We start from the raw sequence: 27,972 nt of genomic DNA, 5'->3' as shown, positions 1-27,972 counted from the left end.
TGACTCTGGGAGACCGTTTTGCACAGATGTGGTATATTTAAGAGAAAACTACAATAAAAACAATTCACGATTGATTCTGAGTGGACTACAAATCACAGTTCTTGTTACCATGTACAGACTCAATATGAAGCTCAGTGCAGTGCCTCTAATACAGTTTATACATTGGCTATCGTCGTGAAGCAGGAGGGTGAACTTTATAAAAAAACAAAAATAAATTATACATTGAGCTATTGTCAAGCTTTACATATAAAACGTAAAAATACAGTAGCTAGTATGATTTAACAAAACTGTCTCGCTAAAAAATATTCTTACATACTTTGAAATAAGTTTGTCCAGTTAAGTGTAATTAGTTGTGTGTGTGTGGGAGGAAACCAGAGAAGTGAAGTGCTCAGCCAGAAAGGAAAATGGCTGGGAACATCACAGAAGACTCCTACCTTCCTCCCACATTATGCAATACCCGCTCCCTACCGCGAACAGTTCCATGGGGCTTCAGCACTTGAGCTGAAGGGGAACATCCTGATGCCCCGTGTCAAATGCTAATGCCGAGTGCTCCAGATCACAGGTCTCAAATGCAGACTCTTCAAATTGCCTGGATTTCGCTCTCTAATCATAAAAACCTAGTGTGCTTATCAAAGTCATTTAATTTTAATGCATTGGGGTAGGGGACCTGCACTATTTCTAAAGTCCTGTGAAAGATTCAGGTAGAATGAGGACTGCTCTGGGCCAGAAAACAACTCCCAGAGCTTAGCAGACCATAATGTATCTCCCAGCTTTTCACATTTTCAAATGGCTGTTCTGTTATAGGAATTTTTAAACATGCCTCTGATGAGTCTTCTTGTGCAACCCATGCTCTTTGCTACTCTCTGTTAAACTGGGTTACACTTGTATCATTAAAAGGCCATTAACGACAAGGATTTTTTAAAAATAAAAATGTACTATTGTCCAGCTATTTGTGAAAAGCCTTGGGTGTGACAGTGTAGTGCTAACAGAGTTTGCTGCTAATCCAAGAAGTTCTGATAAGACATCTCATATGACAAGGTGCTGGGCTGTCAAGAGAGACAGCTGCTAGGTGAATGCCCTAACCTATAGGAGGTCTAGCAGCGCACGTTTAGTACTTGACAATATAGCCCCATGCCGCTTGTGAAGGGGAAGGATGATCGCATAGTACAGCATCTCCTGCAAGAGGCAGGAATGTGCTGAAGACAAAAAAGTGAGGTGTGGGGCAGGGGAGAGATTGGGAAAGAAAATAAGACTGAAAAGAAGAGGTTTGTGGAAAGAAACCCAAATTTGAACTGGGCTATTATCCAGTCTTTTTTCTGGAGCAGCAAGTTTTTCCTTCCTGGAGTTATTTGTTCAGAAAACAGTCCAAACTAAAGTCCTACTGTGCTACATAGGCTAATGCTCCAATTTGAAGAAATTCATACTTACGTATGTACTGTAACTGGCTAATGTGTAAGTACTGCTTTATACTGCCTGTCTTTCTTACTAGCAGAGCCATAGTCCTTTAGTTAAAGTGGTAAAGAGGCCTGTGGTTTTGGTCTCCAAGATCCTGCACGCTAATTCTGATGCCCCATGCATATGGCATAACTGAACATATGATGTAAGTAGCTATGGAATTTATTACATAAACATTTCAATGGAAATTATTACTCACAGAGTTTAGACTCTCCAACCTGCTGCTGTCAGGCTAATCGCTTGAGATCGATGCTGGAGCTTTAAGAGCCATCACTTCCATGAGGTTAATAAGGTAAATTAGTTTCTATTTACATTTCCATAACCAAGGTGGTCATGTGGTCCAGCCACCCTTCTGCAATGTGTTTACAATAGTCACATTTTAATTCCAGACATAAGAAAGTATTTTACAAATCCCTGTTTGATATCTAGAAACTAAACACCAACACAGTAAAAGAAGAAGAGGCAAAATGCAACATTTAGTTACTATACACTGGAATAAGCATCAGTAAAAAGTGGGGTGATAGTTTCGTAATTCAAATGGAGATTAACTCCTTGGTTTTGGGAGCTGGGTTTTTCCCTCGTTGAATGCCACATATTGGGTGGTACAAATTGCCTATTTCTCACTCTCTTCAAATTTTAAAAGGGTTGTTTTGCTGTACTTTGTAACTGTTCAACAATGTCATCAAATGTCCCAACAACAAATTCAAAACCTGGATGGCAGAATTTTATAGATGAAGCATTCAAATTAAAATAACTAAATGCCAATGGGCAACATTTTACAGGCCAGCTGGGCCTTCTACACAACCAGTAAATAACAGGAAATGATAAGAAATGCCCCCTTCCGAGTGGATGAAAGGCAGTAATTGATACTCTATAGGTGTCGTGGTTCCTGTATTTTTGTTTTGGTAAATATGGGTCCTCTGTAATATTACAATATGGATTCAACAGCCAATCAGGCTACTGCACTTACATCTGCCATTTTGTAAGTAACATTTTAGTGAAACAAAACTATAAGCATCAGATCATCATTGGAACAGAATAGGATTTACAGGTTACAATTTTCCAGAGTGACTAGCAATTGTGGGTGCCCATCTTGATATATAAAAGGCCCTAATTTTCAGCAAGTGGGGAGCACTCACCCTCTGAAAATTAGTGGTAAAATCCTTGGCCCCCCTTAAATCATTAGGAGTTTGCCATTGACGTCAACGGGGCCAAGATTTCATCCCAAATATCTGAAGTTGGGCACCAAAAATCCAGGAATCTAAAATCACTAGTTACTTTGGAAAAATCCTGGCCATATTCTAAGGGATTAAAAAGATCACACTAATTAATTCAGCATTAAACTATTTAGATTTTAAGGGCACAATATTTTCACCACCATGTATAATGTATTGGACACAGATGGTCACTGGGAAGAGGACTGGGGGAGGGACTGCACATACTATGCTTAATCATTTTATTTTGTTAAGAGGCTCCTGCGGCTAGTGCACAGTTCACCTCAACTGCTGTATCAACTAACAAACTTGTTTTCAATTAAAATTCTACTGTCTTCGGTCTGTTGACAAAACCAACAAATCTCTCTGGCAGGTGATGCTGCTAAGCAAACAGGTTAACAGGAAGTGCCAAGTTTCTCAAGTAATGGCTTTGTTCCTGCACCTGTAGCTTCCCATTGCTGAAGCAACCTTTTTGGGCAAATGTACTAACCCAGACTAAGATATGAGCCAGGAAGCCATATCCATCCTAACCTGCAACAAAGCTTGGACGTGACGAGTAAACAATCCAGACCTCTACTACAGTGGATACAGTTGAATGGGGAGTGAGCAGAACCACCACATCTGGCCTATGACAGAAGTTCACTTTGAGGATGAGAAGCGCTGGAGTCAGTGAGGACTTGGGCTGCTCAATTCCTCTCACAATCAGTGCATAGAGAGTGTGGGAAAACCTGTGGTACCAGTCACAAATCCCTAGCACTGGTTCCTGTAGCAGTGTCTGGGAACCACTATCCACACACAGTCACGGGCTGGTCTACCAAGCCCCACTGCTACTTATGTAGCATCTTGCAGACACAAGCACTACAGCAGCCACATTCAGCAGCAGCAAACTCTTGTTATGCTGAGGAAAAAACCAGCCCAAAACTAACCCATTCTCTCTTATCACCACAGTGGTTTAGTCCAGTTTTTATTTTGCACATTTAGTAATGTGCAGATTTTAAGCGAGCAGGAGTGAAAATGGGCAAAAGTTTAAGAATTTTCTTTTAAAGTGTTTCTGCCAACATGAACTATCTGCATGTAAATATTTATAAAATACAGCACTATGCAGAGACCAGCCTCTGCCCCAGTCACAAACACAGAAACTACCCCCCTTGCTATTTCAACCAGGCATTCCTGTTAGGACGCAGTCATGGTAAAGGACATCAAATTATTGTCCAATTGGGCTCCCATTTTTCTCCTTCCTTTGACCTTTTGTTAAAGTTTTTGATAGCACTCATCACCATAGTATCTGAAGGCTCATCTGTGTGGTTTCTGCTGGGGACCCTATTGCCTGCAGCCCTAATGGTCTCTTCAAGCTGGCTACTGTCTGTATCCTAATCCTCCTTAGTACGTGGTAGCGAACATGTTCGCCATTAGTACAGGAAGGTCAGCACTCTGCAGTGTGTAGTCTGGTCACCACTCTTGCACAAATGCTCCTACCTTCCACCTACCCAAATGGGTGAATTGCCATTAGGAGACATTTGACCCTTGGTCCTCTTTCTGTCCCCAGCTGACCTCTTTCCACTCTCATTCCCATCCATACCTGATATTGAAGTTTGGAACTGAATGCAGGCGGGATATTAACTGTTTTGTTTGTACACTTGTGCCACCTAACCCGCTAGTCGCATGTTCCTAAATAACAGCTGCTGGAAACACTAACAGAACCAAGATCAACAGTGAAAAGTCCCTCCTAGCCCTAAAAAAATAACAGCGGAGACCAGCCTTTGGAGAGTCCCTGTGTTCACGCCCTTCATCCTTAGGTCTCGCTTTCGCATCCAAACTAGGATGCATCTCTATGGCTTAAAACACATCTAAACACATTTGTTAAGTCTTCTAGGAAATGAAGACGTCTGGGGCAAAATGTGAGACCTCCCTACCTTTCTCTGGGAATGCTAAGCTGTTTGGCAGAAGAATTCTTCCTTTCTCTGGCTACGAAGAGCAGCTTAAATCCAGTTACTGGGGTAAATGGGCACCCATGGGCTGGATTTTCAGTTCTTTCCAGGTGCTGTAAAGAGAAGGTGCAAAAGACTACAAAGAGGGTTAAGGCCAAGAAGGCTTGTCCATGTTGGTACAAAGGAAAACAGAGAAGGGACATTCACACAGAAAAGAATGGCCTTGATTGTATAAAATTACCATTATCGCTATTAGTCATCATTTATATTCATAATCAGCTGCTGGCCCTAGAAGTTCTTCTAATTTCTCCAAGTGTCAAGTTATGAAGCTCTGGGACACAAATTTTCACAAAGCTAGTGGGCTGATATCAGAGTGAGCACTTCCCATCTATGAAGCAGTAAAAGGTAGAGACTAAGTCAAATATGGATGAAACACTCCTAGATTTCGTTATTCATGCCCAGAACTAGTTCCAGCGTGTGCTTCATCTCTCCTGAGGGAGAAGCTCGTGCATCCTTGGAGCTTTACATCCTAGTTTATATTATAGTTCTAGCTAAACTGTAATGAAGATGAAAGTTTCCCTCCAGATTCTCAGCAAAGCAGCTGGTCATTTGTGGCCACATCCAGCAACAGCTTAATCCCAGGTAGGTCCTTCCAAAGGGCTCCTTGAAGATGCTAGAAGGTTTGAGTTTTCAGCAGATTGGAAGCACTGAAGCTCCCTCCTCTCAGAGTTCAGTGGTGAGTAAACATTTCGGCTTTATTGCAGGATCCTCCGTGACGGGGCTAAAGAGAGGAAAGCAAAGCAAAGACTCTGTAAATACACTCTTCAATGGAACCATCTGCTGAGAGAAGTGCAGGACGCTACTACTGGGGCAAAGACCATGAGTTTAGCTGTGCTCCAACAACTCTATGGAAAGCTGGCACTGACTGGAGGGTGAGAGCTCACAGCTGTTGAGGATACTGTCTGCTGCCTGAAGTACACCTAGTAGCTAGCCCACGTTCCTGGCTGCTCAAGAGGAAGGTTCAGAAGAACGATTAGCACTAAGATGTCTGTGCGCGCTTGGACCAACACACACTAGCATGGTTTAACTCTGCTCCAAATCTGACTGCAGGGAAGGGCACAGGATTTTAATGCTAATTTAACCCACGTTATTTTTTCATCTAAAGTGAGTCAACTGCATGTGAAAGGAGCCAGGTTGACAGTTGTACTGCACCTGTACTGGTGTGCCGGTGAAGTAGCAGCAGTACAAGCTTTCTCCACACTACCTCAGCAGTGCACCGGATCTGGAGGGGTCCCTAGGGACGAAGGGCAGTTCAGTCTCCATAGCTTCTCCTCTGAGATTCCAACAAACTTCAATAAGGGCCTAGGTTTGGGGTGTAGATACCTGCCCATTAGGAGTTGTATTATTTCTGAAAGCAAGCAATGTTGGACATAGTTCTCTTTCAAGGAGAAGTGAACAATGAATGTTAGCAGCTTCCGTGGTAATGCAGCAAACGTCTAAGATCCAGATTTGTGTTGGCTGTTTTCAGTGGTTGTGTTCCCTTTGTATAACAACTGAGAGGAGGAACAGACCTTCCTATTTTCTCTAAAAGGGACCAGTTGCAGAAGGTCAAGTTGGAATGGATTTTGCCTTGTGCGTCAGCAACAACACTGCCAGCTGAGACCTGGTTGCAGAATCTTTATTGGTAGTAAAAGTACAAAACAGAAGAAAAACCCACTGAGCTGAAACTCAGAGTGAGGACTGCCATGCTGAGAGTCACAGAAAGCCCTGCTACTCCAAGTACCCAACTGGCATGTGATCCATGGGGGAGAAGTGTCACCTACCAATGGCTCCTGCTGTCTGCCTTCCAGCTAGTAGCCATAACCATGTCAAGGAGAGAAACACACTCATTGTTTTTGGTGCTGGAGGTTTGGTGGCCTTGTTTGCATAGCAATACTGAAATCCTTGCTCTCAGAAACTGAAATCTGACCCACGTGTTGAGGCCAATTATGAGGTTTTCTTTCTCCCCAGGATTTTTGCCTACAGTGATGTTTCCATTTGGGGAGTGTGAATAGAAACCTTTTTAAATGAATGGCCTGAGAGATAGAGGCAAGGATTTTCTGCTGAGTATCTGTAACAGTGCTGCTCCCTGTAATAACTGCCATCTGTGCTTGACAGACATTTTATGTACAGTTCCTCTTTTGGGGTCTGTTAGTAGTTGCCTGATTTTTATATTTTGGGCAATAATAATTATAGCTATTACATCACCTACAGGTGTCAGAAGAATGAAGTAATGCTAAGTTTGCTTGGACACTTAACTCTCATCATGAACCCATAACTCAGGTACAGATGTGTTTATTTCTCTGCATCAACCCCTCTCCCACCCCATTCCTGAGCCAATGAATGTGTAATAGCATTCTGTCAGTGAATGCAAGCATTTCTGATTTGCATGTTCCTATGAGTGCTGTTAACACCTCAAGCAATTAGCTTATTTCAATAATAATACACAATACTTAGCCCTTGTATTGAGTTTTACATCTATAGAACTCAAAGTGCTTAGAGGTAAAGTTTGATTCTTAAAATGCCACAAACTGTTAATTTGGAGATCAAAGAGAGAGACAGATGTAGATTCAAAATCATGTGAAGAGGAAATCTTGTTGCATTCTGAAACTGATTAATCTACACCACTCGTAGGATTCCATACACAGGTTCATGTGCACCTGCATCGCAAGGGAGAGATGTTTGTAAATCTCATAACAAACGTACATAACACAGAGGCTGCACCTGTCTGTGTATGGGTGCAGGGGCACATCCGCCCAGAACAGCTGACAGAATTGGGGCCCAGATTATTTCTTCCTTTAACTTGGACATGGACATGTCCAACACTGAATCTGTTAGGTCATGTTGAAGGGGTCTCTGATCAGTGCTCTAAGAAAACTTTTTGTGTGTGTTAATTCTGTCCTTTTCCTCCATGGAGGGGAAAAAAACATGTTATATTGTTAATTTGGAGTCAAAGGAGTATTCTTTGTCTTAAAGAAATAAACACATTTCCTGATTTAGTCAGAGTTACTTATGATCAGAGGAAAATGTTCACTTAATTACAAAACAGCTTCAAGAGTGGGTGGGTGGACGTTATCAGGAGCAGCGTGCCGAAATAGGATTTTTTTTTTAAAAGATCAAAAGCCTGGGGCTTTTACAACTTTGATGATACTCAGCACATTTTATTGGCTTGCAAAGTGAATTGGGGGAAAAAATGAAGGCAAGGGCTGGAGATTGTATAAACTCTGTTGAAGAATTTCTGGCAACAGTTCTGACCAAATATCTAATTATGAGATCTATATTTGTTCTCATTTACAACATGCTTTTAAATCTGAAATGAACCAAACTGTATCATAGAATCTCTATGGATAGTAATTCAATGCTCAAATAATAAAAATATAGCAATAGGGATACATTACCGACCACCTGACCTGGATGGTGATAATGACTGTGAAATGCTCAGGGAGATTAAAGAGGCTATTAAAAAAAACCCTCAGTAATAATGGGGAATTTCAACTATCCCCATATTGACTGGGTACATGTCACCTCAGGACGAGAGGCAGAGATAATGTTTCTTGACATCTTAAATGACTGCGCCTTGGAGCAACTAGCCCTGGAATCCACAAGAGGAGAGGCAATTCTTGATTTAGTCCTAAGTGGAGCACAGGATCTGGTCCAAGAGGTGAATAATCGCTGGACCGCTTGGTAATAGTGACCATAATATAATTAAATGTAACATCCCAGTGGCGGGGAAAACACCACAGCGGCCCAACACTGTAGCATTTAATTTCAGAAAGGGGAACTACACAAAAATGAGGAGGTTAGTTAAACAGAAATTAAAAGTTACAGTGCCAAAAGTGAAATCCCTGAAAGCTGCATGGAAACTTTTTAAAGACACCATAACAGAGGCTCAACATAAATGTGTACCCCAAATTTAAAAAACATAGTAAGAGAACCAAAAAAGAGCCACCGTGGCTAACAACAAAGTAAAAGAAGCAGTGAGAGGCAAAAAGGCATCCTTTAAAAAGTGGAAGTTAAATCCTAGTGAGGAAAATAGAAAGGAGCATAAACTCAGCAAATGAAGTGTAAAAATATAATTAGGAAAGCCAAAAGAAAATTTGAAGATCAGCAAGCCAAAGACTCAAAAAGTAATGGCAATTTTTTTTTTTAAGTATATCAGAAGCAGGAAGCCTGATAACAACCAGTGGGGCCACTGGACAATCGAGGTGCTAAAGGAGCACTCAAGGACAATAAGGCCATTGTGGAGAAACTAAATGAATTCTTTGCATCGGTCTTCACGGTTGAGGATGTGAGGGAGATTCCCAAACTGGAGCCATTCTTTTTAGGTGACAAATCTGAGGAACTGTCCCAGATTGAGGTGTCATTAGAGAAGGTTTTGGAACAAACTGATAAACTAAACAGTAATAAGTCGCCAGGACGAGATGGTATTCACCCAAGAGTTCTGAAGGAACTCAAATGTGAAATCGCAGGACTACTAACTGTAGTCTGTAACCTATCATTTAAATCAGCTTCTATACCAAATTACTGGAGGATAGATAATACGATGCCAATTTTTAAAAGGGGCTCCAGAGGTGACCCGAGCATTTAGAGGCCAGTAAGCTTGATTCCAGTACCAGGCAAACTGGTTGAAACGATAGTAAGGAACAAAATTGTCAGACACATAGATTAACATAATTTGTTGGGGAATAGTCAAAATGGTTTTTGTAAAGGGAAATCATGCCTCACCAATCTACTAGAATTCTTTGAGGGGGTCGACAAGCATGTGGACAAGGGGGAATCCAGTGGATATTGTGTATTTAGATTTTCAGAAAACCTTTGACAAGGTCCCTCACCAAGGCTCTTAAGCAAAATAAGCAGTTATGGGATAAGAGGGAAGGTTCTCACATGGATTGGTAACTGGTTAAATGATAGGGTAGGAATAAACGGTCAGTTTTCAAAATGGAGAGAGGTAAATAGTGGTGTCTCCCAGGAGTCTGTACTGGGCCCAGTCCTAGTCAACATATTCATAAATAGTCTGGAAAAAGAGGTAAACAGTGAGGCGTCAAAATTTGCAGATGATAGAAAACTACTCAAGACAGTTAAGTCCCAGGCAGACTGCGAAGAGCTACAAAAGGATCTCTCAAAACTGGGTGATGGGGCAACAAAATGGCAGATGAAATTCAATGTTGATAAATGCAAAGTAATGCACATTGGAAAACATAATCCCAACTATACGTATAAAATGATGGGGTCTAAATTAGCTGTTACCACTCAAGAAAGAGATCTTGGAGTCATTGTGAGTAGTTCTCTGAAAACATCCACTCAATGTGCAGCGGCAGTCAAAAAAGTGAACAGAATGTTGGGAATCATTTAGAAAGGGATCGATAATAAGACAGAAAATATCATATTGCCTCTATATAAATCTGTGGTATGCCCACATCTTGAATACTGCTGCAGATGCAGTTGCTCCATCTCAAAAAAGATATATTAGACGGAAAAGGTTCGGAAAAGGGCAACAAAAAATGATTAGGGGTATGGAACGGCTGCTGTATGAGGAGAGATTAATAAGATTGGGACTCTTTAGCTTGGAAAAGAGACAACTAAGGGAGAATATGATAGATATCTATAAAATCATGACTGGTGTGGAGAAAGTAAATAAGGAAGTGTTTACTCTTCTCATAAACACAAGAACTAGGGGGTACCAAATGAAATTAATAGGCAGCAAGTTTAACACAAACAAAGGAAGTATTTTTTTACACAATGCACACTCAACCTGTGGAACTCCTTGCCAGAGGATGTTGTGAAGGCCAAGACTATAAAAGGGTTCGAAAAAGAACTAGATAAATTCATGAAGGATAGGTCCATCAATGGCTATTAGTCAGGATAGGCCGCGATGATGTCCCGAGCCTCTGTTTGCCAGAAGCTGGGAATGGGCGATGGGATGGATCACTTGACTACCTGTTCTGTTCATTCCCTCTGGGGTACCTGGCATTGGCCACTGTCAGAAGACAGGATACTGAGCTAGATGGATCTTTGGTCTGACCCAGTATGGCTGTTCTTATGCTTATTTGGTATTTCATCTCTTTTTCAATGTGGGATCAGTTTCAAAGGTTGTACCTGTAAATGATGATGTGCCTGTTCTTGATGTCATTTAAGTTTTTAAACCTGCTGGATATGTTGTTTTATATTGCTCCAGTGGGGTGTGGAAGAGATTTCCAGAAATTCACTTCTGTTTCCTTTTCTTTTTCATACACAGCTGACTAAATTGCTTTGTTATTGGCAGACTTTATGGGGACAGATTTACCTCTGAACTCTATAGCTGCATTTCTATTATTCATTGTACATCCTTTTCATTGTCTGTTAACATCTTTTTTTTTTTTAAATAAAAAAGCTGCTTTTTTTATACAGTGCTTTTCATCACTTACTCTATCTACTGATATACAAACTATACAATTACTTAAATACTGCAAATGAAACCACTGTACCCCCACAGTACACGGAAGTTTAGGCGAGGAAGCGAAACATACTGCCAGCTGCAGGAATGGACAGAATGTAACCACTCAGGCTGGAATTTGAGCAGGACACCATTCTTCCCAACCGCGACCCAATGCATCAGATAGCTGGGAAAGAGCCCTTACCTTGCAAGGATTTCAGCTGACTGCTGTGATGATGGAGATCCAGCTGGGAGCGACAATGTTTCAGCGCTGCCTTTCACTGCCTTTAGAGCTAAAACAACATCATTCCCCAAAGGCCCATTGGAAATCTGCCCACTCTGAATTAGGGAGAATGAAACAGAAAACCGGGGTCAAAAGCACTGTTGTGAGGGGACAAGGTACATTTGTCAGTAGTGCCTAACTGGTTGGAAGTCACAATGTCAGAGGAAACTAACATGCTCCTAGAGGTTGGGAGGGTGGGAAGGGGTGTCAAGCAAATGGAAATCATTAAAGAAACTTTATAGAAAATAACTCAAACAGAAGACTGTGAATATGAAATTTATCTTCTTAAATAGAAATAATCCCACATCTGAGCATTACTAGTCATGGCCAGAAGAAGTTTCAAATGTGTTATTGATGTTGTCACCCTAATGAAACTGTTTCTTGTCGGTTTCATTGCTATTGGGATCCAGGCACAATACTGTTGTATATGGCTTTCGAACAGCAAAGAGGAATGGTTACATCTAAAAATCCACTGGCATAGATTTTTTTTAAAAAAATCCCATAAAAATGGCCACCTGAATAAAATTTAACACAAAACTAAACTATTTTTGAGAACATCCCATTAAATCTCCACTCTGAATTATAAATAAATAAGAATGATTGAACTACTCACTGGCACGATCCACCTGGGTGTAATTGTGGGCTGGGAAGACACCTGCCAAAGGAAAACAAAGACGCTGGAAAAGTTTCAATGAAATGCAAAATGCTTTAGAAACATTATTTCCTCAATACAATTTGACTCAAAAGTTAATTTGTTGCTAGCAGCATTATCACATTATTTATATCTTGTCAGCCTGCACCATTGCTAAGGGCCCATCCAACACTATGGCTTTGAATCAAGCTGCCTGTAACAGTGACTGACTTTAAGCATGATTTGTGTCTGAACATCACATAGCTAATAACTGATTAGTACAGTGGTCAGCTGACTGGGTTTTAGCACATAGCTGTCTTCCAGTAACCAGTTTTTTGGGAGTTTGTTTGCAGTGTGTATCGGACCCCTTTTCTGCAACTGGTTTGGCAGGTCCTCCTCCTCCTCCCCAGCTCTCTGTGCAGTAAAGATACTCCAGAGCAGGCTGTCATGGGTGCTGCTTTGGGTGCATGCCTTCCAAGTACTCCCTATCCCTGCTGAGGTGCTTGGGGCAGCTGTCCAGATTTTTCCAGAATGCACCGATAAGCAGTGCGGTATTCGCGGGGAGGGCAGAGAACGGCTCCACACTAAACTATGATACTTGTAACCAATTCAGGTGACCTCACTTCTGGTTCAGAGCCGTAATGTGGTGAGCACCCATATAGTGCCCCCACAAATCAGAGTGGTAACCTAAGGCACACGTGGATTATCAGACCAGCAACCACGCTACTACTACATATCAGACACAAATCCAATGGACAGATACCAAATGACAGATATCTAGAAATAGATTACATTTCCCTTTATAAATAGTCAATAGTTAAATCAAATCTGTATGCATGAAGGAGGCTCCTTTTAAGCCACTGGTTTTGAAACATAGTTACCCGAGGAATGGTTTCTGTAAAGTCAATTAGATTCTCCGTCAGCGATGTTAACAAAATATCAAGGTCATCTGGACTGCTCTGTAAAATAAATCAGTTATTAATTAAATCCCCATTAGTCTCCAGATGGAGAATTTTAGTGGTTTCTTGATTTCTGAATGCCCTCGTCAATTTACTGGTCCATTAGGCCTGGTTTTTGTTAATCTTTTAAACAAAAACGAATATTATCAGATCTTTACTAACAAGCCCTTCTGTTCTCATCTCCCCAGCCTAGGCTTTGTGCTAGAAGATTTTACACCAACATTGCTGTGTAGGAGTAAAATCGTCCACTACACTTGTGCATGTGGATGATACAATTGTTTAAGTGGAGTCTCTGGACTGAAGATCTAAACTTGGGAAAAGTAGATATAGCTGTGCATTGGAATCAGCAGCATAATATCAGTTAGAGGTGCAGCAGCTAAGAAGCCTTCTCTTTTGGGGATCCAGAATCATACACAGAACCCCTTGGTCTAGTGAAATATCACAGGAGTTCCATGTTACTGTCACGTAATTGTCTGGAGATGGACACAGAGATGCTGACCATGTCACATGCACATAAAACATCTACTATTTGTGCTCACTGGTGCCCCCATGGAGAACACAGTATCTTTGAATCAGAATCAAAATCTAAGCAACACAATAAAAACTTCAGGATCAAACCCTGCCCTTGCTATTGACTTCAGTGGGAACTACACCCATGCAGCCAAGTGGCAGAATTTCATTCTTAGAATCTGTTCCCTGAGACACCAAAACTGTGGGATAAAGCAGATTCATCCACACGCCAGTTTAGAAAATACTGTGCTCTAGGTTGCCATCCTGGAGTATTACGGAAACCAGAGTGTTGGACAGACAACACAAAGGGACATACCCTAGAGTGGGGTTTAAAATGGGGTCATATGGTATTTGCATACAGCAGAAATCACGATTTGGTAAATGTGTGGCTACAACTAGTACGCTGCTGTAAAGTTTATTATGTGCACAGAGCCGTTCCTCTTGTATTAAACTGATAGTGTCAGTGTCTCAGTGTGAAATGAAGAGCCTTGCACACAGACAAACAGGTGGTGTGTACCTTTAAAACTGCAGTCTCCTCTGCTGGAGCCAGAATAGCTGGAACCAGTGATTCTTCGGGGGCAGAGGCGGCATTATCCTCTTCTAATGCATTACTGAAAGAAGAAAACATCCTCACCACACTGCAGAGGCCGTGTGAAATAACCAGCGCTGCTTTTATGACAGCTTAGCCTAGAAACACAACCACAAATCAATATAGGGCAAGGAGGAGATTCATGCTTATGAAGAAGATAGATGCTGATGTGATTGCCAAGTACCTGTAGCCCTCTCAGCACCTACCACTGCACTGTACTGCAGACATCCCAGGCAGTGAACAATGTCAACATCTTCATCCCAGAGGGGATTTTTTACAGCACTTGTCTCAAACTTGTGTACAGAGAAGTAGTAGTTACTCACCTTGTGCACCCCATGGGTGCTCCACTGTAGGTGTGCTTGCGTTCCTGTGCTGCTGATCGGAGAATTTTGGTAGCAGGGTCCTGTCCCCACCTTGTGCTCTGCACAACGCTAACCAGTGTTAACGCAGGTAAACCCTCCTCAGTTCCTTCTCTACCACAGAGTTTATGATGAGAACTCCAAAGTAGAGGAAAGCAGGGTGGGTTGTGGAGCACCCATAGGGGGACACACCTCAAAGAACCATTGGTGCTGCACCATAGGAGTAACTTCCTCTTCTTCTTCAAGTATGTCCCTATGAGTGCTCCACTGTCGGTGACTCCTGAGCAGCATCCCTTATAAGTGACTGGGGCCTCAGAGTCGAGTCTGTTATGGAGGATAGTACTGGGGTGCCCAATCTGGTGTCTGCAGCAGAGTCCCCCAGGGTGGCATAGTGTTCTGAAAAGGTATGTGCAGATGCCCAGGTAGCTGCTCTGCAGATTTCTGATACAGAGATACCCTTGAAGAATGCGAGAGGTGAGGAATTCTATGTTGCAGAGTGCATAAGGATTACGGATGGAGGCGCTGAATTGCAAATCCGATAACAGAGTTTGATACAGTTTGAGACCCGTTTGGAGAGTCTTTGAGCTGAAATCGCTGTGCCCTTAGACCTATCCCCAGTGGGGAAGAAGAGCCTAGGAGATTTTCTAAAAACTTTTGTACTGTCCAAATAGAAGGTCAAGGCTCTCCCTTAGACGTAGAGGGTTGCGATGAGGATTCTCGACGTGTGAAGTCTTGGCATGGGTCTGAGGGTGGTTGGAGGGCCGCTTCCATTAGAAGAAGCTTAAGTCTCAGCTCTCTATCTTTTCTGGATCTGGGTTTCAACTGCTGGCATAAACCACACTTCTGGGGAATGTGGTTTTCTCCCAGACAGTGGACACACTAAGAATGTCCATCAGTCACTTGGATAGATTCTTTGCAGCTGAGACACTTCTTGAAGCATGATGAACCGGGCATATGTCCAGGGGGGTCCTCAGATTGGGGGGGATTGAAGAGAGGTCCAACAAAAACAAAATTTTAAGATAAAAAATAAATAAAAGACCAAAAGAACGAAAAAGGAAACTCTAAGAAGTACTGTACCTAAAATAGGGAAACTATTAGCAAGTCTGTAGAAGTTAACAATCTGTTAACGGACAGCTAGAGCGCTGCCTCTAGCCAGGAGCAGTTGAGAAGGAATGGAGGAGGGTTCGCCCGTGCAACGCTGGTTAGCCTTGTGGCAGAGCACAAGTGGGGGGGGGTGTAGCAGGGTGCTTACCCTGCTCCTGCCCTGAAGGGCTTAAAACAGCCCTGGGGGAAGGTTGTGGCTGGAAGCAGCCACAGCTGGGTCACACCTTAATCAGGCCACAGCTGGCCTGTATAAAAAGGCCAGGGAAGCCAGGAGCAAAGAAGTCTCTCTCTAGCTATAGAGGGAGATGGGCCTGGCTGCAGGGAGCTGGACATAAGGTACCTGAGTGAAGCAGGGCTGGGGAAAGGCAGAGGAGCTGGGGAGCTCTAGCCTGGAAAGCCCCAGGCTGCGGCCTAGCATAGGGCTAATAGGTACTGGGGGTTGCAGAGGGCAGCCCAGGGATAGGCCAGGGCAGCAGGTCCAAACCCTCCTTGCCAGTGATGAGTGGCTGATACTGCAGTCTGCCCCAGGGCGTGGGGCTAGACAATGACTGGCAGTAGCCATATACTGAGGCAAGGTGGGGATAGAGGGTGGGGGAGACCCTGAGAGAAAGGGGTTACTGCCAGGGGGCAGCACCCCATGTAACAGGACACTGGGGTCCAGGGAGGGACACGGGGCCAGAGGACAGGTAGATCACCGGCCTGCAGAGGGCGTTCCAGAGCTGAATGGAGCTAATTCCCAGAAGTCACCAGCAGGAGGCACCGCAGGGGTGAGTCCGCTCGCCTACACGGGGGAACAACACATGTGCGGGCCGAATGGACACCGCTACCAAAATTATCCAATCAGCCACGCAGAAAAAGATTATGTGGTTTAGGCACTGGACTGGGAATTTGTGTTCTCTTCCTACTCATTTACAGACATCCTGTCTGATCACGAGTAAGACACTCTCTCTTTGAGCCTAAGTACCTCATCTATAAAATGGGAATAATATTTCCTTGGCTTCACAGGTGGGTTGTGAGGATAAATTAATTTGAATGAGTGGCTCACATGCCACAGAGCTGAGTGCCAGAGAAAGGCCTGCAAATAAAACCAGTAATGAACATTTTTAGCCCTTTTCATCCATAGATCTCAAAGTACTTTTTTATGGCTGGTAAGCATTAATCCCCATTTTACAGATGGGAACATTGAGGCATGATTCCTTCAAAGCCATTCAGTGAGTCATTGGCAGAGCAGGAATAGAATCCAGGCCTCCTAACTCCAGAGCTGGTGCTCATTCCTAGCTTGCTTAATTTCACTCTCTTTCCCAATCAGTTCTCAGGCACTGCTGTTGCGTTTAGGTTCATGTGGGGATGTTTACACTAAAAATACCCTGTTCTCACCGCAATCTAAAAAACCTCAAACACACTTGTATTTCCTATTCTCTTTTGGTATGTTTTTGACTGCACTTCCTTGATCAAATTCCTTTTAGCTATTTATTTGATTTTAAATATTTTAACAGGCAATTACACAAGCATAAAGGAGAATATTAAGAACAACAATTTCTGCATATCCCTGCTGCATCATTCTGCTCTGTTGCCATTTATTTTCATGCACTCTGAAGACCATAGTGAGTGTGTGATAAAGAAAAGTCAGCAGATGAAGCCAGCCTAGCTTTTCTCCTCCTCATCCTCTCATTGGTGAGGAAATGTTGTTTGATTGCTCATCCTGCTAGCTAACAGCTGTTTCTCATCGTTCCCAGGCTAATCTCTGAGCTGTTTCCTTATCCCAGTAACATTCCTTCCCAGAGCACTTACGGAAGGAAGGCATTTGAGGCAGGGATTTCTTTCAGCACTTCTCTTGATTCCTGAAATAGTGGGTTGGTTGACAGGAGGCTGCTCTGTGCTTTCCCTGAGATCAGGATGCCCCTGCAAAAAGGAACAGGTACAATTCCTCATTGCCAGTTCTTTATCCATCTTCAGGAGAAAGACATTTTCTTCCCTACTAAACCAAACTCTTGTCAGTTACTTGCCTATGCAAATGTTCTGGGGCTTGCCACATAATGATCTCAGATAACTTGTCACAAAGTTACTGCTTTAACCTCTACGTACCTAGTTCAAATCCAGCCAACCCTGGCAATGACTTGTGTGAAATGAGCTGTCAGTGCCAGTTTTTTGCACACAGGTGTTCACTTTATATAAACTCCATTGTAAGTGATCCTGTTGCTGGCACTCTGAGCAGTGTGGCCAAAAAGTAAGCAATGGAGACTAAATTACCCTCTGTGCCCTAGGACAGAGCGGAAATACTCTAGTGGGGCAATGTCACTGCACATACTGTGCTTGTTCTATGAGGATACGACTTCAGTGTCTCAAACTGCGCAGGTAGCAACTTTCAGCATGCTAAATTACCTAAAAAAAGGTAATGCCATTAATGGGTTAAGGAAGAAAAAGATGGAAAGCTCAGATTGAGTATCTGAATTATCTTGTACATAAACAACACTTAGCAAGTACGGGGCATAGTGATGTTTTGCTCTGAAGTGCTTTACACATATTAAAGAATTAAACCTTATAAGACGCTAAATTAACAGATGTGGAAACTTAAACTGTCCTCTTTTCATAGGTGGACTTAAATCACTTGCTCTAAACCACTGGTAAGAATCATTATCAGGAGTATGCCTCCAGCACTCCAGACTCCCAGTCCTGTGCTCAGGTCACGTGAGCATGCTGCTTCTTTCCTCCAGCCCTATGCTGTACCTGGCAGTGGCATCGTGAATACTGGTTTTCTTGTTGTCCGACATGCTATCCTCTCTTGTGATCTAAACGGAAATGAACACGAAAATAAGTTTCCAAAATTTAATTCCATCTTTGTGTCACTTTAGAGACTCATGGAAAAGACTGGAGTTTCCCTTCCCAAGGGGAGAGTGAGCCATGTGTCTGCTATTCAAACAAAGCACTGTCAATTATTTTTTTGTTATGAAAACCTCAGTGCTAATGTAAAACAATCCAGCCAGGTCCTCCAAGAAACAATTATCACTTCTTAATACATCTGCTAGCAGTGCAAGCACCAAACTTATTCAGATCCTTACCTCTGTTGAAAGGAAAAGCTGGAATATGCTGAGAGGGACCCCATTAAGGCCCGAGACCAGCAGAGTGGTCAGTGTATCTCCCTCTGAAGGTCAGAGGGCAGTTCCACTCTGCCACTGTTTCACCCCCTAGTTACACAGAGCCTTCATACCTAAAGACTAGTCCCATACAGCAGCCTCTCCAGGACAGCAGAGTATCAAGAGAGTCAAACTCAAGCAGAGCGTTAATCTTTGAGGCTTCTTGATGGTGTCCCTTCTAGCCAGTCCTAAGGGGAACACCTGAGAATGGCATAATCCTTCTGAGCAAAGAATGTACCTTGTGCACTGCCTCTGCCTGGGCCTTCAGGATGTTGCTCTTTATGTCTGCAGGAAGACGCTCTGATGTTGTTACTGGGCTCTCAACTGCATTATTAAGACATTTATCTGTCAACTTCACCACCTCATCCTAGAAATGGAAAATGTTCATTAGGAGCATCCCCTCCATGACAAAACCTGGGCTGGGCTGAGTCCATAAACATCAACACCCAGCGTTAAACAGCAAGGCTTCAGTGGAAAAAAAAAATCAGAAAAGGCGAATATTCAAACAACAGAGAAACAATTTCTGACTTTGTTTTGAAACTTGATTGTAAAATAGTACTTAAAGGGTTAACTAGCAAGGGTCTGATCCTACACAGCACAGGGGTTGAGTGTTGCATTTAAAGCCAGGCAAGATGCAGTATGCAAGAGGTGGACAGCATGGGACTCTGATCCCACAATAATGAGCATACTGCTGCAAGGCCACATAGTTACACCTCCTGACTAATAACAGCAGTGAGACTTTGGGGGAGCACTGAGTGAAGTTCTTCATTACCATGTTGAGAAACATGTTTCAGCCCATGTCTCCTTAATCATTTGTTAGCCCCACCCAGCTCTTCTCCACCTTGCACAGGTGAATAAGGGAGTAGGTGCACAATGGGGGTGTTAGACTCACCCACTGCTCAGTGCAGAGGATTGTGCCTGGTGCTTAACCTTACTTGTATTATGTGCAGCGTCCGTTTGCCTTGTGGAGCAGAGCCCTTGTGCACAATACTGGACAGCACACAGGGATATGCAGGATCAAGGCCTTGGTGCTTACAAAATGCTCTCAAGATGAAATGTGCTAACCATTCTAAAGCCTATCATGAGAAAAATGATGCGTTTTACTAATAGCATCTTGGCACAGATCTGTTTTTACAACCCTGTGCACACAATGCTTTGTACAAATGTAAAGGCTTTTGAAAGCCAGGAGCTAGGAATTTACATGAGCAATGCACAACTTTCCACACTATGTCACTCTGGTGAGTGGAACCATATGGAATTACTCACCTAGCAACTGGATGGGGTTTTTAATTCAGTTTTAAATCCTATTAATGTAAACAATAAGATACCTACCATCTTAAATCAATTTATCCTAAGTAGGCAGCTGAACATTTGCTCTCAAATGCAGCTTCAAGAGATTTTTTTTCCTTAGACTCCAGTAGTTATATTAGACTAACCAGCCAGACATACAAGGCTATCACAATATTTTTCCCACTAAATTACTTCAGAAGTAAAGTACTAGTCAGACACACACTGAGATCAGTCAAAGTCTGCAATATCTATTCTACAACAGTTTGGGGTTTTTTGGTTATATGTACTATTTTTCTTAATTGCAAAGTGTTAACCAAGTTTTCAATCTGCTAACTGCTATTTGATTAGCGACAGATGCTAATCAACTGAGTGGAAACTAAACCTTATGACCCTTCTCTTCAGGGTGCGACTCAGCAGGGGAAGTTCCAGAGCCCTGTGTTCCTCATCATATAGTTAGCCACTTGATAAACAAGACTGATTCTTCTTTAGACAAATCTTCTCCCCCACCAGTGCTCACCATATTGCCAAAATACTGCAGGCCTTAAACACAGGAGAAATCCCACTGAAGCCAGAGGAGCTGTTGGTGTGCATAGAAAGAGCAGTATTTAGCCCACAGGCTTGTATGCGGAAAGCATTTTTTTTTTTTAACTATCCATGCTCATCACCAAAGACAACAAGAGAAGGGTAACCTCTTCACTGCTGACTGACGCCCTCCCTTCACTCTTAACCTTGTCAATTAACTGGAATTACAAACCAAGATTTTCAGTGAGAGCTGCTGTATGTTCAGTTCTTTTGAGAATCAGACCACTTATTTAGGTGTCCAAGTATGGATTTATAAGCCTAACTTTAGGCACACAGATTTAAAAATATTGGCCTAAGTCAGCAATCCCCAAAGGCAAAAGTTGGTCCAACCTTAAAGGGCTACTGTCAATGTAAAATAGGGTGTTTTTAATTGTTGCCAATAATTATGGCCAAAAGAAATTTGGGGGTGGGGGGAGACACACATTCACACTAAATATATGAAATGCTATTAAAATATTTAGTGGATGGTTCATAACTTTATGGAATAGTTTAACAAAAACAAGCTTTTATATTGTAACAAGTCATTAACCTTCCCCATTAATTCTCCCCATATCCTTGAGATCTATCCTTCCTTCCTCAGTCGTTCCATCTCTCTATATCTTCCCTACTGCCCACTCTTGCTGAGTGCTAAGTGGAGGGCCAAGGGGAAAAAGTTAGAATATTCAGATATTTGCAGCATCTTTACATAATTTTCCAGCCCTAGTTAGAGTGTTTTGTGGATACAATGGTCAATATTTGCCAGGAGAAGCAAGTAAAATAATCACACATACGGTCGTCGTACTGACTCCTTCACTGCTTTGATTTCAACAGAATAAAGTCTCTAATAAATGTTATTCCAACCTTATTGCTGTGGAATATCCTTACAAATTAATCCAACCACACTGGGTTTCAGAGTTAACATCCCACTCAAAAGAACAGGAGACTTTTCTGATCTCTCTGAGCTAACAATTAAGGGCCAAATTTTCTGAAGTGCATATCATCCACAAATGGGGCCAGATGTTCTGACATGCTCAGCATCCAGCAGCTCCTATTGTTTTTAGTGGGAGCTGCTTCATGTTGAACACTCATAATGCTTAAATCAGAGTTGAGCTCTTTTCAAAATCTGATCCCAAGTATGTCTGCAGACTCACTACATCTTCTCTGCACTGGTTCACATTTAAAAGGTTATTGCTGCAACCAGATTCATTTATAAAACAAAGATTTACATTTTGCAGAAAACATTGGAATTACACAAATCTAGAGACTCTCAATCGGTATTATAGTATGGAATTTCTACAATTTATTTTTCCAGTGGTGCTACAGTAACTGATTATTAAAACTAAATATATATACACACACATTATTTACTTTTCACTATTCCATGGTTTATTTTTGTTACAGTTTCCTCAGTATGGACAGTGAATCTAGCCCAGTCACTTTCTGGTTCTCATGCAGTAGCATGTGTTTAGGTTCCCAACATTGTTGGGGAAATATTTAAATAAAAACTTGTTGTTGATTTTCTTTTAATGCCACAAAACCATTTCTATTCAGATTAACAGACATCTCCCTGTGCCAGTTTTATTCTGTGTTTAACCAAAGGGCAGAGTAGAGAAATCAGAAATGGGGGGGGATAAGTATTTGGCACACGACAATTTGGGTAGTTGGCAAAGACACCTAACTCTGCAGGTTTGTAAATATCCCAGGTCCATGGCAGTTCTCATTGTTCCTGCCTACTGGAATACGCTTAGACTAACTGTTTGTTCATTAGTGGGTATCTGTTCTATAAATCATATCTATAATACATCAAATTATATCTGAAGACTATACAAACACTGCGGAGTAATGCAGGGTGATCTTCAAAGGCACAAATGAGAATTAGGAAACTAAATCCCATTGACTCTGAATGAGAGCTTGGCACTTACTTGCTTTTGGTACCTTTGAAAAAATCTCCCAGAGTCTGGTAAGTCCACACTGTCAAGTAACTTTTCCACTTTTCTTTATGATAGTTTAAGTAGCACAAGACTAAGAAACCCCAAAAAACCACCTCGGGAATAAAAACATTCCTCAGGAACTAGGGCTAGGTTTCACTGTTCATTTTATTCTAGAAGCTGATAAAAGTGTATTTAAGAACTAATTGCTTTCCTTTGTTAGGCTCCTGAGATTTGGCCAATGTGCTAGTCAAAAGCTTGGGAATGACAGTTACGTGCTTCCATTCAAACAAAGTTTGGCAGCGAGCAGCTATGAAACTCCAGCAACTGGCTTGGAAGAATAAAGCCATTCATTCCACATTTGCAAATTTTCATTCCAGATAGATTCTGCCCTTTTAAGGGGACCGATAGAGAAATAGATATTTCCCTACCAAAGAACCAATCAAGAGTGGATGTAAATCTGGAATTATCTAGAGATGATTCTCAGAGACAAGCTCTGATCTTTAGAGAAGAACGTTCAAGTTTTGCAGCTAACAGCTGATGAACAATTCACTGGCATTTGGTGAAGTTCTTTTGCTCACTGGTACAAGACACCGCTTTGCTTTCACAAGCAGAGAACTACTGACCCATTCTGCTGACAATGCAATTTGTCATGCTTCTTATAATCTCTTGCCTAGTACATTCCAGCATGCTAAAACAAAACTGGAGATATTTTATATATTATTACAAAGAGAAAACGACACAGCATGCTGAAATCAGCAAGCAAAAAACACAAAGAAATAGCTGGGATAATAAAAGAATCAAAAATAAAGTTAGCTTCAAGATTTTAGTTTAATTATTTCTCTTTATAGTAATAGACTAGTTATAAACTGCCACGGTGTAACAGGAACAGGTACCGCAAGTCTCTCTCACGTGAGCAGAGTAAAGGATAACAATGGGACTGCTTGCAGGATCAGGTCCATAATTTGTACATACGCATTTTGTAATAGATTTTATGTATTAGAGATACGCAGGATTTTTTGAAGTAGCTTTCAAAAACAGTAGGTTTAAAACAAAGAGGGGGCAGCTCCCAAACTGGTATTAACTATTGTTCTTAGGTCACCATTTTGGGGATCATTTCATGAGAAACATTTGATCTATGAGCTGTGACCCTCTAAGTGACCTGGCAATTTCTGTCCAGCTCAAAATTGACCCCCTCAAACAATCTCTAGCTCTTTTTGTTTTTAACCATCATTCTCCAATTACCACTTGCTTAGAGTCAGCACAGCTTGAAAAGCTTTAGCCAAACAACTTTCTCCTTTTCTACCAGAGGAAAAATACTGATTCAAATAGAGTTTACACCCTACATTTTCACAATAATCAGTTTTAGAAGGTCATCCGCAGGTCCTTACTGATAGGTGTCTTTGCTTACAAAACTAAGTAGTCGTAGTATAATTCATCCTTAATTATCTAGATCTCAGGTGTGCAAAACTCCATTATCTAAACAGCAATATATTGCCCAGTAACTATTAAACTGAAAATTATTTTGATTATCCAGAACTTCCATTATCCGAAGTTATTCAGTGTCCTGTGTGACATATGCATAATCAGGGCTGTACGGTACAGGCATCTGTTTGTTAGACTAACTCATTATATGAGTCTCAGTGTGTTTAGTTTACCATAGCCACAATTTAACACTATGAACAGAGGGTTTCATTCTATTCTCTCTCGATTTAATCTACAGAATTGTTTCCCTCTTTGTTTAAAGCCAACAGGGAGATGAACAAATCACGATATTCTGAAATAAATTGTGTTCATTTGCCTTTGTTTACATTCAGCATAATAAGACCCACAGCTACCCACTAATCTTCTTAGAGATTTGGTAATCTTTGTAATGCAGGTCGCCAAACAGAAAGGTACCCAAGGCATCCCAGTTGTCAGCCCTTAAAGGAGACATGAACATAATACCCGGTTATGAGCATACAGAAGCAACAGACGTTTCTCAAAAAAGGGAAGAAACATAAGAATGGGCTCTGCAGTCACGCAATTCAACCTACACATGTACTTCTCCAAATCTTTAACAGATCCTGAGCCAACTTAACTGAAAGAGAAAACCCCATTGACTTCAATGGGAGGTAAATCAAACCTTTAGTCCTCCTGGGCTAATTCTGTGGTGTAGTGTGTTGTTTTGCCTTCTCTTCCTATTCAAAATACAGTGAGTATCTTGGGTTTGTAACACGAGGGGGAGAGGGCTGAGTTGCTTTTAATCAGATTGCTTTGTAGCAACATCTGAAGGGAAAACTAACCCAAATTCTTGGGAAATCCCAACGGGCTTGTGGGACTGTTATGGGCAAAGGATGTCACCAGACATGTCACCTTTTCTTCTAGGTGATCTGTCTGTTTATAAATACTTTTTATGGGCTAATGCTTTACAGACCATGGCCCCGTGCCCTGCCCCCCATAGCACCTTTTCTCCTATTTCTCTGAGGGCATTATTGACATTAATGAATTAAGATGCACAACTCTCCTGTAAGGAAAATAAGCACAGTGAAACCTGCACTAAATATCCATTCAAAGGACTGATAAATATAAGTTATTTAACAGAAGTGGTCTCCCATCAAAGATCAAGTTATTATCCCCACGTAATAATAAAAATAATATTTTGCAGACGGTGAACATGAGGTGCAGGGGGTGAAATCCTGACCCTACTGAAATCAATAAGAGTTTTTTTAAGGGAATTTAAGTAACTCTTGTTATAGTGTATGCTTTCTTGTGTATTGGATTGAGAAGTATAATGGAAACAATAAAATAAACTAAAAGGTAAAAAAAACAAAAACAAAAACCCCTCCTCTCTCCCTCCACTCAGTCCTTGTATGAAATTGAGTAGTGGACTAGACTGTGCACAATTTGCATACACGGTTAGGTGTCTAGGCACCTCTGATAATCCCACTAGGCACCTACCTACATATTTAGGCATTTACAAAACCTTTGTAAATCTGATCCTTAGCTAATTTCCAGCAGAAATTATTCACTTACCATGCAAAACAGTCTATAAAACAAAGTATATGCATTTGATTTTCTGGTGTCTCCATTATTTACAGACATTTTCAAACAAGTGGAACACATTAACCAGAAAGCAAAAGGGTTCTCAAAACCATCACAACATGCTCAGCAACTTTCAGGAATGCAACCCGAGTACCTGTTTATTGATATTGATGTTTATGTTGGAGCAGGGCGCTGGCATTGGGCTGGGTTCTGTCTCCAGATGTTTCAGTTTCAACGTGTCTTTGAATGCTGAAAAAGATGGCAGAGACAACCCAAGGCCCTGTTAATGCAGCTATGGGGTTATCTGGCATTTCATCTTTACCCTTCCTGACCGCGAATTATCAGAAGATCAAGCTATCTGGGCCAGTATGAAATAAAGCTGCTTGTTTACACTTGAACAATTTAACTTCCATGGATTGGTCTGTATGCGCTGAATCCAAGAGAGGGAGTCTCGTACTAGTACAAAGTTCAGTGCAAGTGTGGGAAGGTCAGTGAATCTGTGTCTCAGGCATTATTTGCAAGTACAAAAGTAGCTCCTCAGAAGAGAGTTTATTTATACCATTTATGGGTTCTCACATATTCTGTAAAGAACCATTATACTTTCTCTTGGTTCTGCACTCATACATACTTGATTTGAGAAATAAATTGCTCCCAGCCGAAACCACTGACTGTCAAGCTCAGCAGATCCAGGTTCAAACTCCCTTCTCAGCCACAGACTTCCTGTGAAACCTTGGACAAGTCATTTAATCTGTTTGTGCCTCAGCTCCCTATCTGTAAAACAGGCATACCAGCACTTCTCTACCTCACAGGGGTTTTGTGATGATAAATAAATTGAAAATGTGAGGCACTGAGACACTAAGGTAACGGGAGCTATTTAAGTACCTAAGAAAGATAAGATACACCAATAGGAATACCATGATTCTAGTAGTGACATCTTGGATCATGTACGATCAGGATTATAAATCCTGATGCAATCAGCACACAATATGGTTGGAAATGCAGGCTGTGGTAAACATACCAGTAGTATTTGTGCTGTTTCTGAATTCTGAAATGCATTTTTTACTGGAATCACCAATATAGTTATACAGCATGTTCTATCTACCAAGACCTTTCACCACTATTGTCAGGGATACTTACATTTTCTTTTCTGAACTACAGTACAATATTGCTGTGTGCTATTAAAACAGCCCCTATATTATATTAAGGAGGTGGCTGTATTTCAGTGCTGAGCAAAGTGATCCCTATATGTGTAGTTTGTCATATCTGTAGAGTCTTTTGGGATTTTGGAGGAAAAGTACTCAGTCATCACAATAATTCCATCAGTGTCTCTGTATGGGATGATAATGGCAATAATTCAGGAAGTTTCCTTACCAGCAGGATCTATTTTTTCAGCAGCTGTCTCCTTTGTGCCAGGAGGAACAAAGCTAAGATCTGCCTCTTCTGGAACTCCTGCTGTCAAACTAGCAATAGGCTCATCAATGCAAGTCTCCAGCAACTCCTTGCTGTCTAGTAAATCAACAATCAGAGGCATGCTGCAAAAGTAGGAAGATGGACAGAGATAGGTAGAATCATTTCAGAAAAGTGACAACACAAGGCAAGGATTTAAAATATGCAACCTCAGGTAAAAAAAGCAGGTCACTTTCCTTTGCCTGTTTTCAAGCACCCATGCGCATTCTTTAAAAATGGTTTCAGACAAGTTTACCCTGGCTTTCACGGGAATTTAAAATCTACAAGGTAGATACCTTGAAGAACAAGCTTCAAAACTCAGAACAGGTCCATATATTATCTTCACTTCTTCTGCTATATGAAAAATCAGTTCATAGTAGAGGAAAAATTCTCTGTGGAGCATGATCATCAGCACAAAGTGTCTTCAATCTCACTGAAGTCTTTTATATGGAGTTTGCATGCAAACATAGCAAATGGGAATGGCTGCACTGTGCAACACCTTTATTTCTTATAATACTCAAACAGCTAATCCAAATCCTTCCCAGCTATGGGGAAGTTGGAACCTGAATCAAGATCCGGATCCAAGCTTTGAAAAGCAGATCTATCCATTGTTGTAAAAGTGGACAAGCAACTCTGTAAATTTAGCTTTGGTCAAATCCTTCAGTACTTTTTAATCAAAATTTAAAACTAAGATGGTATGTATCCCTTTGCAAAAAAAACTTTCCCCCTTTTTAATATTATTTCCAAAGAGTTATAGAGCTGCATGGCGCTTTACAGAACAAAGATGGGTTCCCCTCCCCAGAAGAGCTCAGAATCTAAGTTAAGGCCAGAACAACACAGGGAGAGGATGAGGAAAGGGTAAGACACAGGGAGAGGATGAGGAAAGGGCAAAGGCAGTAAGACGACTCTCTATGTCCAAGGATCTAAAGGCGCTCTGGTTGGACTCTCAGCACCCTGCAAGGCAGATATTATTTATTCTCATTTTGCAGATGGGTATAGAGATTAGAGCCTGATTTTCAAATACAGGCATGTACAATTATGTGTTCCTAATCTGTGTGGAAGGACCACATCTGTTCATGGAAATCAAATCTGCACTCACGTGGCCA

At 41.6% G+C, this 27,972-nt stretch overlaps 1 protein-coding gene across 1 annotated transcript; it reads right to left on the bottom strand.

Annotated features, from left to right (window-relative positions):
- Nucleotides 1–16: 16 nt before the first annotated feature.
- On the bottom strand, nucleotides 17–26,966 carry LOC123378235 (band 4.1-like protein 5). Its single transcript, XM_045031789.1, has 10 exons — nucleotides 26,792–26,966; nucleotides 25,575–25,669; nucleotides 18,856–18,984; nucleotides 18,211–18,272; nucleotides 17,275–17,385; nucleotides 13,949–14,042; nucleotides 12,844–12,921; nucleotides 11,945–11,986; nucleotides 11,254–11,387; nucleotides 17–5,378 (listed from the first exon to the last, which is right to left on the bottom strand). Exons 1-10 carry the CDS (start codon nucleotides 26,949–26,951, stop codon nucleotides 5,321–5,323), a joined length of 963 nt encoding a protein of 320 aa, XP_044887724.1. The 5' UTR covers nucleotides 26,952–26,966; the 3' UTR covers nucleotides 17–5,320.
- Nucleotides 26,967–27,972: the final 1,006 nt, after the last annotated feature.

The sequence above is a fragment of the Mauremys mutica genome, chromosome 10 (genome assembly GCF_020497125.1).
Source record: "Mauremys mutica isolate MM-2020 ecotype Southern chromosome 10, ASM2049712v1, whole genome shotgun sequence".
Taxonomy (NCBI): Eukaryota; Metazoa; Chordata; order Testudines; family Geoemydidae; genus Mauremys; species Mauremys mutica.
The sequence above is the reverse complement of the archived record's forward strand: the minus strand, read 5'-3'. Positions and strand labels throughout refer to the sequence as shown.